The sequence below is a fragment of the Prenolepis imparis genome, unplaced genomic scaffold (genome assembly GCF_030444845.1).
Source record: "Prenolepis imparis isolate NDT839.2.m4 unplaced genomic scaffold, iyPreImpa1.0 SCAF_2, whole genome shotgun sequence".
Taxonomy (NCBI): Eukaryota; Metazoa; Arthropoda; class Insecta; order Hymenoptera; family Formicidae; genus Prenolepis; species Prenolepis imparis.
In genome coordinates this window covers 23,589,056-23,602,536 of record NW_028141160.1, presented here as the reverse complement: position 1 = coordinate 23,602,536, position 13,481 = coordinate 23,589,056, and the positions used below count along the sequence as shown (strand labels likewise).

Sequence of the window (13,481 nt, the reverse complement as noted above, 5' to 3'; positions counted from 1 at the left end):
ATGTGTGACGTTGCAGTTGTCAGGCCACCAATTTAATGACTGCAGTAAATACTTTGTCAGTAAGACTTTTTTAAAACTACACAACTTTGCTACAATACAGTAGCATGAATATGACTTATTCAGCCTTTTGCTATTTTAATAAAAAATGTTGCAAAATCAATTGATTAACGATTAAAGAAACGGTGATTTTTCAAATCAACTTATTAATATATCTGATTGAAAATAAGTATATAATTAATTGTTCCGGTTAATAAAATGTACAAATTTTTAATTTTTAATATATATATATACATATATATGTATATATATACATATATTAAAAAATAAAAATTGAATCAACTTTCCTTGCCAACAACTTTTATTTGCAAGTAATACATAATTTTTTAAATATTTCAAATATTTTTAAATATTCTTTTTAGCTCACAAAATTTTCCTTAAACCACTTAATCTGCAATTGGATTGAGCTGATCTATTAGCTCCAGGAACTGTTGAACTAGCCTACTATGTGACTACCAATTTGTAGAACCATTCGATTATGTATACAGATTATGTTCTAATTTCTAAGGCATTCGTATTGTAAAACGTTCAATCGCATCCCTAGAAGATACCTTACGTGTGAGTCGGGACGAGACGAAAGAATACCCTCGAAGGCAGCCCTCATGTCTGTCGGCGAGTGTTTCCGAAGAGGGCTTTAGTTCCGCAATGCATGTACGTGCATAACGATTGCAAAATTGCAGATATCGTGTCACACGACGATGCGTGAGACGATGAGCACGTCTGGATGCACAATTACAACACATACACGCTATACTTTCGTACGATTTTGTGTCGATCATTTTCTGGGAAACTATTATTTTATTCGATTCCTGGATGATTTTTTATTTTATCCCTGCTATTTTATGATACATGTGTTGTAATACGAGGCGACTTATAAAAAGTGAAAACAATGAAAGCAGCGACTTTCCTGGCTAAAAACTACCTTGGAATTATTAATTAATTAAATTTTTTCAAATTCTTTAATCTCATTTTGCTGAAAAGCAAAATTTCTTTTAGAATTATGTATGACGAATACCTATATGTATATATTTACATTTTACATAGTTTTAGCTTTTAGTGTATTCTTAAATCTTAGAAATGTTATATATGATAATTAAGTAGCCGCACATACATACACACACATTTATGATTTCTAAATGAGTTAAATAACACACACACACACACACACACATATACATATATATAGTGTCGTGAGAGAGGTAGAGAAAAGAAACGTGATTTTACTCTTTAAAAAATTTACATTGTTGTGTGCAAGAAGAAATTATTTTACATTGAAAGAATACACAGCGATGTAGCTAGATCGTATAGTTATGATGATTACTGGAAGCCCGGAAAACATTATTCAATATGTTTAATTATCATAATAATGATCTTTGGCCAGACAGATAATTTGCGCACCGAAACGACATCCGTGGATTTGCTGAAACATTCAAAACTTGAATGACATTTGACACGACTTTTGACTTCACAAGGACTTTCGATTTTCTCTACACGCTGGCGTGTACAGAAAAGAATCGGCTTCCGGTCGATCGAATCGACTCGGAATGTCGGTCGTTATATCATGCATCGAGCGATCAATTTATTTTCTGATTGTTTCCCGCATAATAGATAAATGAAAGCGTTGAAAAAAACGAAGAGCTCTCGCGATGTCTCGGATGAAGCTGATTCCTCCGATCTTCGAGAATCAAAGATTTATGACGAAAATTAATTTCTATCGATCTCCTCCGCTTTAAATTTCTCGAAAACGCCGCTCTTGTGAACGGCCGGCATGATTTTATTAATACCCCTGGATAGGGTATTCTATGCCAGAAAGTGAGGAAAAATTCTCAAGAGAGAGCGAGAGAGAGAGAGAAAGACGGCGCAGCTCGAGCGCCAAAAATAATTCGGACCGGAGGCCGTCGAATCTCGAGTAGCCGGCTTGTCCCAGTGGCAGACGCCATCTGATCGTGATCTTCCGTGGATTTTTCGTGCCCTCCGTCCTAAAGAGCGGCGAAGCATTATATACGTTTGATCGGAAGCGAATATATTCAACCGCGGAGGAAGGAAGAGAAGACGCGGAAAGAGGGACGCGGTTCAGTTTTGTTCATATGCCGACGACGACAGGTCGATGTCTTCTCGTCTCTTATTTCGCGCTGATGTTCGTCGTCTGTCTGGCCAAAGACGCGCACATGTGAGTTCCGCATAGAGGTGCAAAAGATGACGACAAGAAAATCATAAAATGGGACGCTTGATGAATCTACGACCTGTCGCGTCGTTGTGTTTTTGTTTTTTTTCTCTCTAAAAGGAATAACGAATCGCCTTTATTAAGCTTTACAGATTTAAACCAAGATTTAGCTAAGTTTAAATAAAATAATAAATCGAAAAGACTGATATAAATACAAATTCAGGTATGAAAAGAAATAATATAAGAACTAGGTATAGATATTAGGTGCGACAAAATTATTTTTAAATTCCTCTATAATTATTTTGAACTTTTCGATCCTTCTTTTGGATAATTCTCAGTATATCAATTAGTAAAAAAATAAATTCAAATAAATAGATTATATTTTACATATCGAAATGATGAGTAATTATAAGATTCTTGCATTCTGTGTTTCCTTTTGTAACGTCATACACAAGACTTCCTGTTTATATCTAATGTATACACTTCTTTATCAGTTTTCACTCGTTTTCTCCACAAGAACAGATTTGCAGAAGAAACACTAGAAGGAATAAGACTAGTTTTTATCCGCGTCGATTATCGTTTATCATCTTAATTTATTTAAAAAAGAATTTGTAGGATGCTCATAAACACAATTATTAATTGCGCGACATTGATATGTTTATAATTTTTGCAACTTTTTTCTTTCAGCGTGGGCAGATGGGCGGACAATTTGGGCACCGAATTGTGGGAACTCGCAAACGAAATTGCTCGACCCGAGGAATTGCTGGAAGTGAGTATATGAGACATTTACTCGAGATGATAAATATCGGATGATGAAGATTCGAGGAATCTCGGCAGTTATCTCACACAATATGATATACCAGGTGTCCCATTTTAAAGGACCCACTCAAATATCTCATTGTCAGAAACATTGCGTTAAATCGAAAAATGTTTCCTACAAAAGTTGTAGGGTTTCGAAGGGGACATAACATAGTAATATTCATTTGACCTTGGGCGGCGTCTCCAAGGTTAGTGAAGGTTAACCTTAAGTGAAGGTGAGAATGAATTTTGAAGAAAATAAAAAAATGCTTCAGATAAAAGTTGTTCAAATTAATTAGTAGAAAAAGATGTTATAATAAAAAATATGGGTTTCCATTTAAAAAATTTATTCTCACCTTCACTTGACCTTGGAGACGCCGCCCAAGGTCATATGAATATTACTATGTTATGTCCCCCTCGAAATCCTACAACTTTTGTAGGAAACATTTTTTGATTTAACGCAGTGTTTCTGAGATATTTGAGTGGGTCCTTTAAAATGGGACACCCGGTATATCTCTCATATATCTCTGCACTCTGCATCTTTGCACAGCAATAAATTTAAGCCTTTTTTATATTTTTGCAAATTATTTTAAACATGCAGCATATATACATATATAATTTTGCTTTTAATATTTAGTGTAAAAAAATTTATTACAGAGGAAATTTATTGTAGAGAAAACCTATATATCATTTTTAATAATTTTTTATATTATATTTTTTTTCTCGCGTCTTTTTTTATACAATTTTCAAATTTTTTAAAAATTTCTTTATTATTTGTTTAATAATCGAATAAAGCGTGAGAGAAAGAAGTGCTAAGCAAGCGTGACTGATAATTCCGGTAGAAATACAAGAGCATGAACACGCGAGTCGAGGACAAGTCCGGAGAAGAATTGGTCAGCATAATCAGCGAGAGTGTGGGTAGGATGTTGCGTCGGAAGATGGACGCAATCACCTGTATCCGAATAGCGGCTGAAGCAGCGGCGGAGGACTGGGACAAGTCTCTCGTGGACGGAAATTTTTCCTACGTTTCCGGCAAGTGCAGCTCTATCAACGGTAATTCAATCGAGGACGACCAATGCGTGAAGAACATGAGCGCTTACAGGTGAGCGCAATTTGCTCGGTTCATTTTTTTTCTTTTAGGTTCTCCTATTAGACACGGGAATTGGTCACGGCGTTACCGTGATTGACATTAAGCCATAGTTTTCGGCGAGTTAAAAGAATGAATAACGCAAATAGGATATTACGAATAATTTGGACAAAAACTTGTTTTCGTAAATGTTACAATTTAGAATTAACAAATGAATGGGAATCTTGATATATTGCGGATCGATTCCAGAGAGATGGAACTGAACGCGGATTCGCATTTTTATAATATTCCGGTGAACACGAGCTACTCGTCGGTTCACATGCCAACCAACGTATTCGATCTCACGGAAGAGGTCAAGGAAGATATTGCGAGGACCGAGCTGTTGGACGAAACGTTTCGTCAGAATTACGAATCCGATCCGGCATTGTCGTGGCAGTACTTTGGTTCGGTCACCGGCGTGCTCAGGCAATATCCCGCCATGCAATGGCGAATGATCGTCGAGGATGACAACGATCCACCTGCCGATCTCTACGACTGCAGGGTGCGCAGTTGGTTCATCGAAGCGGCCACGTGCAGCAAGGATATGGTGATCCTGATGGACATCAGCGGCAGCATGACCGGCATGGGAAAGACGATCGGTACGCGAGATCGTGAGAAAAGAATCAAAGTTGGAAAAATTCATGAAACTTTAACGAAACTTTGGATGAAACGAAGATAGGAAAAATGCAATTTCTTTTAATATAATAAATTTATTTATTTTTTTTTTTTTTTTCAATTATCTTTTCGCGTCTATTAATTTTATGATCGCGGAGGATTGTAATGTCTCCATTACGTTTGACCGAAAACGAAATGTGTTGCGACAGCAAAGGCAACTGTGAATTCGATCCTGGACACACTGTCGAACAACGACTTCGTCACGCTGCTAAAGTACGCCAACGAGACGACCGAGCTGGTGCCGTGCTTCAAAGACATGCTAATCCAGGCCACTCCGGAGAATATCGACACGTTCAAGAAATCGTTGGATAATATCAAGACGGATGGTATCGCTAATACCACGACGGCTCTCCTCAATGCGTTGCGCCTGCTTAAGACTTATCGGGAATCGCGCGGCTGCGACTCCGACACACCGTGCAATCAGCTGGTCATGCTCGTCACAGACGGCATTCCTGAAAATCTGACAGAGGTTACTAATTGTTGTTTGATACTTTTATCACACTCTTTTCCTTCGACCTATCTTACTGAAATTTCGCATGTTGACAAAAGTAATTGAAGATAAGCATCGTGCATGAAGCATGAAATTAACTCTGTTTCTTTCTCCCGTTTTAGTTAGAGAAACTTTCTCCTTACACAAATAGAAAAGTAATAACGTAAATTTTTAAATTGTTTGTAAATAAATAATACTAAAGTAACGATTTTTAAAAATAATAATTGCATTAATATGTGGAGATAATAAACGCAATTATTTTAAAGCGATTGCATAAATTTGCATAATAAAATTATGAAAATGTAATGTTTTTTGACAATTGATCGATATTTCAAGGATTATACATTATTTCTTGAAAATTAAACTACATGAAATAAAATACAAGAGCAATATATTTGAAAACTAAAGCCAAATCATTAACATAAATTATCTTTTCTATTATGTCTCGCGATTTTATGCATAGTCATTTGCATATTTTTTACAATTATATATCTTTCAAGCAGTATTCAACAAAATTATTGCGTAAAATATGTTAAATATAGTTTCGAATAAATTTTTCTCTCCTTCTCTTTATTTTTCACGTTAAAAAAAATTATACATACTGGTCACTTATACAATCTTTTGATCGATTGTAATCAAGTAGGACGTGTTAAGTAAAAAATTAACGCTTAACTTTTGTTGTATTACACATTTAATAATGCTTTAAAATAACATTTATCAATGTCGCATATATTAGCACACATGTACTTTTATTCTTAATTTTATTCTTAATTCTTAACTTCTCACATTTATTTTTTAATTAATTATAGTTATGTAAACGGTTAATTTTTCATGTCTACTTTTTTTCTATCATTTATCTATTTTACATCACGAATATGAGAGCTCACGCTATATTTGTGTCACCTAATTATTTTTTTTTTGCATGGAAGAAATTAACGCAAATGTAAGATATATTAAGTTTAAAATATACAGGAGCTGAACTTTATACATATATATAAATAAATTATACACTAACGTCCATCCATCTGTTTTTATCTTGTAAAAACAACTCTTTCTTGTTTTCTGAGCAAAGTCGGCCAGTTTTTCTTTCTTTTGGAAAAGAAACAATAATATAACAATAATTATAATGTAGTTATATATTAGCCGAAAAAAATCGTCGAAGAGATATGTATGTATATTCACCATGCTTTTTAATTGAACTATTTTATTATTAATTCTGTTAATTAATTTTGTATTACTTCTATTATTAATTCTACTTTATATAATACAGAAAGATCGGCCTTTTGTGTGCGATTTCGTATTCAAATTACAGACTTACAATTTAGTGCAGTAAACTGAAAAATAAACTTCTGAGATTCTATCGAATGAATATTCTTTAGACGTACACATGTTTTCTGCTTCTTCGTTATAGGTATTGTTGAAATGGAACCGGGAAGAGAACGGTACACACATACCGGTGCGAGTGTTCCCGTTCCTCTTGGGGATGGAGGTGACCAACCCGCGCGAGACCCAGCGGATGGCCTGCTTGAACCGCGGCTACTACAGACACGTGCACACGCAGGAGGAAGTGCGCGAGCAAGTGCTCAAGTACATCCCGGTTGTCGCGCGTCCTCTGGTACTTCAGGGCGTGGTGCATCCGAATGTGTGGACGCACTCTTACGCCGACATCACGGTAGGATATTTTTTAGAATTTTAATTTCATTTCATTTATTTATTTTTTACATTTCTGTAAAACTATTGAGCGATATAATTCTAAATTTTCTCAACGAGAATACTTTTATCTCTGGATTATCATTTTAAATGTGACGGGGGTCTTGTCCAATTGGAAAATCGCGCAATCGCGATTACAGGAAAGATATTATGATTCGGTGGTAAGAAAATCCTATTATTTTTATTTTTTCGAGAGAAGACTATAATCTTCGAATGTGAATATGAACTATTCTTCAAGTTTGTATATACTTTTTTGTCGCCAGGACAAAAACTTTCTTTCCGCATTTCCCGATATTTATTTCCCACAGTGTTTTGAAAATGTTTTTGTTAAAATGACAGCGGAGATATAGTGGGCGAATAAAATAAAGAAACATACGTAAATCCCGTCAGAATCCGGCACTTGCCGCTTGGCTGTGGCGGGTGATGGAACACGAGGAACAAAAGTCGCGCCTGCAAAAACACTTGATGGGAAAACGGCTGGGCGTGAGAGTAAACGAGGATGCAATCTACATACAACAGGTTGAGATATGATCGAGAAAGTACACCCCCAACCCCCGCTGCCTCTATACTTTCCAGACTTTCCAGGCTCTGTATTCTTTAGATCTGTATCGCATTGTATCTCCCCTTGGCACACGTTCCTATGTTTCAACCCTCGAATATCAAACGGAAATACACAAGACTTACGCGATATGACATTAATAAAATTCCTCATTTTGGAAAAAAAATTTTTATTTAAAGAATATGAATCGAGGATGATTGGATTGAAAAAAAAGTATCTTTAATTTATGAACAATTATCACGATTTCGTGAACTCTGTTTGGTAATTCGTGTAATAATCGAGCGAGATAATCGAAAATTGACACATTAATTATTAGATAAACACATTGATATTTAATAATTTTATAACAAATTTTAATTGTACGATTTTATATATATAATTACATAATTATAATATAATTCAAGTAGGCATCTCGATTATCTTGCTCGAACATTAATCAAAAGCTTAGCAACCCAAGGAATTGGCCAACTTTTGTAGTTCGCTGAACCGTCAACTCGGAGAATTGGACAAACATCCGCAAGCAATTAATCGCTGGGCATTGGGACACCGCTAATTGACACATTGAATAGTTCTCGGCGATTGACTACCATTAGTTGAGAACTTAATACCCGAGCTAGGTTTAGTACCCTGTTGGCTGGGCTTTCGTCGAATTTACTTTTTTCTTGATTTCTTATTTATTCATTTTTTTAGCGTTAGAGGTGCCTGCACAAGGTGTCTGCGATTCGAATGGACAATCAAAAATTCGAGTCTTCAAAAAAAAAAAAAAAAGACAATTATGTTAATCTAAAAATCCAAAAATATTATTTGATTTAAAAATATGACAAGTCGATGATGTCACAAGACTTTTCGATTGCGCCTTTCGGTTCCGAGACACCTTCCACATACCTAGCCCTTACTAGAGTGACCGAGGGCAAATTAGATTAGCGCGGCCCTTCGCTTTAGTCCCACCCTAGAGACGTGTTAGCTCCCATTAATGGAAATTATAAAAGCAATACGAATTATGTTGTCGTTGGTTTCTCCATCCTCTGTGATCGCTCTGCACAGCTGGACGACGACGTGAACATCGAAACGGATCCGTCCACCCTGAACACGATCGCCTGGCAGGAATACAGACTGTTGACTTCCGTGGGCACGCCCGTGTTCGATCATAAAAGCAACCGCGACAACGAGACACGCGTGACGGAGGACAAGTTGCTCGGCGTGGCTGGGACGGATGTGCCGATCGACGACATCCGCAAGCTCACGTTGCCGTATAAGCTCGGCGTGAACGGCTACGCCTTTATCGTATCTAATAACGGCTACGTGGTACTGCATCCGGATCTACGGCCGGTCTCCAGAGGCCAGCTTAAATTGAACTATAATAGCATCGACCTTACGGAGGTGGAGATACTTGACGATGGACGCGGACCGAGGTAACGCCTTCGTGCTATTAGGGTTTTCTTTTTTCTTTTTCTTTTTTTTACAAAAAATTATATAGACGAATAAAATTGAATTATAGTTATATTTTAGAAAAAAATAACATAAAATAAATGTTATGTTTATTTTTTATTTAATATATGTATATATATATTTTTTATTTATGTATAGATATATATTTTTATTTAGTTTAATTGTTTTTGTTATTATTCTCTTTTATCGGAAAAATATTTTTGTTTCAAAACGAGCGCAGGAACCCGGGTCCTGAAATATTAGAGCTGAGATCAGCGTTGGTCGATCACAAGCGTGGTAGCATGAAAGAAGTCCCCGTGAAGTTACACTACGATGACAATCGTCGTGTTATCCTCGAGAAACGCGATTACTTTTACGCACCCTTGCCCGGTACACCATTTGGCCTCGCAGTTGCCATACCCAACTACGGAACCACTTGGATCAAGGTTGGAAACAGCGATTTCGTCCATCCTTAAATAGTTTTGCAATTAATCGCATTAACTTAATAAATAATTATGCATATTTTATTTTACGCAATTAATTTTACGTCAAGTAACAAGAATAATTTGTAAATAGTGGATATTGAATACGCGATCGAATATTAAATCGCGTGCTAAAAATTCTTCAAGGTTGGTGATGAGATCCGCCGGAATCAGAATATGAATATCAATGTGTCGGACTATTTTGCGGGCGATCACTGGCGAGTGCATCCGAGTTGGGTGTATTGTCGCTATCATTACCCGGAGAATCACCGATTCGATCGTCCGGAGAACGAGCTACGCCACTTCCTGGCGCTGATGAGTCGACCCGGTTGGCGATGGTCCGAGCAGTACGAGGCTTATCTGTCCGCGGACGAGGACGTTGATCAGGAGCCCGATTGCGGGAGGCGAACGCTCAAGTACGACGATTACTACTGCAACAAGGAACTCATGCAGTTGCTGGTGTTCGACGCTAAAGCGACGAACAACAGCTTCAGTGATGACTACGTGGAAAACTTACCGCGTAGAGCTCGGAATCTGGCGCAGCTTTACGACATCTACATTAGATTCATCGCGACGCAAAGCGGTCTGACCAGGTGGCATTATTTTAACGCCAACAAGCTGGCAGATGCGGACGATGACATCTTCGGCAAACTACACGGGCGAGCGGTGAATGAACCCTGGTACAAGGGTGCCATCTTTCAGAACGAGATAGATCCCAACAGTATCTCTTTGTCCGGTAAGAATTGCATTCGCCTAAAGATGAGAAATTCTTTTATAATTAATTTTACATCTGTGCGATGTTTAAAAATGATCAGAGATGTCTTTTTAATCAAGTTTCTAAAATTATTTCTATTTTATATACATATACATTTTATCTTTTTATATAAAAAAATTATATATTTTTAAATAGTATATATTTTATATATTTTTATTATTTATTATTTATGTTATTTTTATATTATTATTATTATATATTGTATATTTTTGTTTTATATTTATTATATACAGAGTTGTTTATTAGTATACATTATATATGACGTAAAATTTGATCAGTATCCTGGGAAGCGGGCGAGGATGCGATGATAACGGTGTCGATGAGCCTTTCGCCTAAGGATGGTGGCAAGAAGGCGCCGGCGGGTGTGCTGGGCTTTCAGATGCCGATGACGAATCTATTCGAACGATTCATCGCGCTTACTTCCATGACGACGAATCCCTACATGAATTGCACCAATGATTGGATCGATTGCTACCTGCTGGATCAAAACGGCTACGTGGTTATTTCGGAGAAGCACAACGACACCGGGCAATTTATGGGCACTCTTATAGAGGAAGGCGCCACTATGAGGTCCATGGTTGGCCAGGGTCTCTATAAACCGTTCGACATCTATGACTATCAAGCTTGGTGCCACGAGGTTGTGAGTATTTGATGAGTTAAATTTAATTAAATTTTATGATTGCGTGACTTTTTAACATTTATAAAAAAATTTATGATAAAAGAGAAATAATTCCTACTTTAATTCTAATTTATTAACAATAGATTTTTATATTTATATACATTTTTTAATTAATGATTAATACTAATTCTATTATATCAAGGTCATTCAAATAAAAACGAGTTAAAGGATATAGCAAAATGCTGAATAGGTTTATTGCGGAATCTTTGACGCGATACAGACGTGACACCATGAATTGCGATCACATGACAAGAATAGCAGTGTACCCATATTCAAGACGTCGTGCTAGTATATATATGAGTATATACCGTCCAAACATTCAGAATGAAATTAAACGCTGAACAGCGAGTGGAAATTTATTTTTTAACTGCAGGTGTGAGGAATACACAAATCCATGAGTAAGGTATAAAACTGCATGTTTGTCGCATTAAAGACTGAAGTAAGCGGAGTAAGCGTCTCTTCCAAGAGAGACGGTCAGACACGTAACAAAAACATGCAGTTTTCGTACATTTGATTCATGCGGCGATGGATTATTTGTATATTCCTCACACCTTCCGCGGTTTAAAAACGAATTATTGCTCGCTGTTCAGCGTTTGTTAATTTTATTCTGACTGTTTGGACGATATACTAGTACGACGTCTTGAATATGGGCACACTGCTACTCTCTTCATGTGATCGCAATTTTACCGCACAGTGTGTCATGATTCATGATACTACAGTGGTGTCACGTCTGTTTCGCGTCAAAAATTTCGCAATAAACCTATTCATCATTTTACTATGTCCTTTGGCTCGTTTTCATTTGAATGACCTAATATTATTATTTTGTATGCTAATTATTATTGATATTATAATATTAATTTTATATAAAAGCGCTGTCACTTAAAGATAATATTAGATTAACGAGATTATTATTTTTCGAATTGCGTTTTCAAAATGACACGGAAGATAGTGTAAGTAAAGCTATTTTTAAGTTTTGTATCGCTTTTATAAGAGAACGAGAATGCGCAAATTGTTTCAGCGAATTAGCAACTCTGCCAACAGCATGATGGAACCTCTGCGACACGTTGGTAGGATGTTAGTCTGGTTTCTGTTGCGGTTGATATGGCTCGCGACCCAATTCGTAGACTTGCCCGGTATTCATGGCAAAGCCCAATCAGACGAGGATCTGCCTGATCCGCCACCGCCGCCAAAACCGTATCTCTATTACTACCCCTGCGATCAGAAACGGACGCTCTACATGCTGAACGAGACCGTCGCCGCCAAAGGCATCACTAATCACTCCGATTACTGCTCGAAGCCGTTCTACGCGCAGAAAGTAAATATTTAATTACGCAAGCTGGCTTTAATTGATGAGACCGAATTTTCGCTGATCTCAGGTACGATCGTAAAAATAATGAAATATGATATATCTTCACATGTGGCTATACATTATACATAAATACCTCGCGCGGTTTTGATTATCTTTGTTTTTGTTTGTCTTGATAAAAAATAATGCAATTTTAAAATAATTTTAAAATAAATATGAAGATTAAATGCTTATTGGCACTTGATGACTCATCGTATTTCGAATCTATAATATTTGTTTCGTTTATACTATAATTCTATACAATCGCAGAACCAATCGTTGAATTTTTTTTTGAAAATATGTCTGAATGTTATGCAAGTGTATTTTTCTTTAAAAGAATCAATTTGCAAATTGTTTTGTCAATAAAATGTTTAACATAAATTACCAACTTGTACTGTTTGGTAAGATTTAGCAAGTGCGTTTTAACGATGAGACATATTCTAATAGTGCGTCGACGTTCTTAAGAAATTTATGTGTCGATTCTCTCTTTTTAGTATATACCAAGGTGCATTGATACAAGCGAAATAAATCTACTGTAAATAGTCTTTAATAATTTACGATAGACTTTTTTGAAAATTGAACCTTTTGATTATGAACACATATTTTGCAATTTGCTCGAAAGAAGAATTAAGAATAGTATTCTTAATACGACTATTGGCTTTCAAAGAAATAATTGCCAATAATGACAATTACAGGTGACACACACGAATCTCCTGTTGGTCGTGGTAGACAACATGTATCCGACGTGCGTCGAAAGATTGGACGTAACCCCTGTCACCATCTTACCCTTCGAGTACACAAATAGCACGGCCGACAAACCCTGTCATAAAATTCCGTTGAACGCTTTGAAGAGACGTAGGCTGAAAAGCTGCTTTACGGAACATCCTCTGGAATATGAGATCGCCGTTTGCGGAGGAGCTTCTGCATTGACATTGTCCCTGTTGTTGCTGTGCATTACCGTCATTAGGATTCTGTATGCTTTTGCATAACGATAAAACTTAATCTCATATATGTATATATATATATAATATATATATATATATATATATAATTGTTGTTTTATAATGAAAAATAACGAAAATAAAATAATAAGAAAAGTGTATCACTATATAAAGTAAGTATATTTTTTCCAATTTACGACTTTGGTTTAATTATTTAATAATAATTATATACAAATAATTATTTAATACTAA

The 13,481-nt window shown here is 36.2% G+C and overlaps 1 protein-coding gene across 7 annotated transcripts in view; it reads left to right on the top strand.

Annotated features, from left to right (window-relative positions):
• Ca-ma2d (Ca[2+] channel Muscle-specific alpha2/delta subunit) overlaps positions 1–13,481 on the top strand; it is a 26,294-nt gene extending 12,813 nt beyond the window's left edge. For 2 of the 7 annotated variants that reach the window (XM_083032427.1, XM_083032426.1), the window contains exons 3-14: positions 2,909–2,990; positions 3,862–4,121; positions 4,356–4,744; positions 4,970–5,289; positions 6,722–6,982; positions 7,411–7,539; positions 8,624–8,991; positions 9,249–9,453; positions 9,637–10,225; positions 10,543–10,904; positions 11,962–12,258; positions 12,984–13,453. In XM_083032427.1, coding sequence (XP_082888553.1) covers positions 3,874–4,121; positions 4,356–4,744; positions 4,970–5,289; positions 6,722–6,982; positions 7,411–7,539; positions 8,624–8,991; positions 9,249–9,453; positions 9,637–10,225; positions 10,543–10,904; positions 11,962–12,258; positions 12,984–13,277 — 3,462 coding nt within the window. In that variant the 5' untranslated portion in view covers positions 2,909–2,990; positions 3,862–3,873 and the 3' untranslated portion in view covers positions 13,278–13,453. Of the gene's footprint in view, positions 1–1,960; positions 2,228–2,297; positions 2,445–2,908; positions 2,991–3,861; positions 4,122–4,355; positions 4,745–4,969; positions 5,290–6,721; positions 6,983–7,410; positions 7,540–8,623; positions 8,992–9,248; positions 9,454–9,636; positions 10,226–10,542; positions 10,905–11,961; positions 12,259–12,983 lie in introns of those variants that run through there. The other 5 variants (XM_083032423.1, XM_083032428.1, XM_083032422.1 and 2 more) reach the window with 5 other exon arrangements.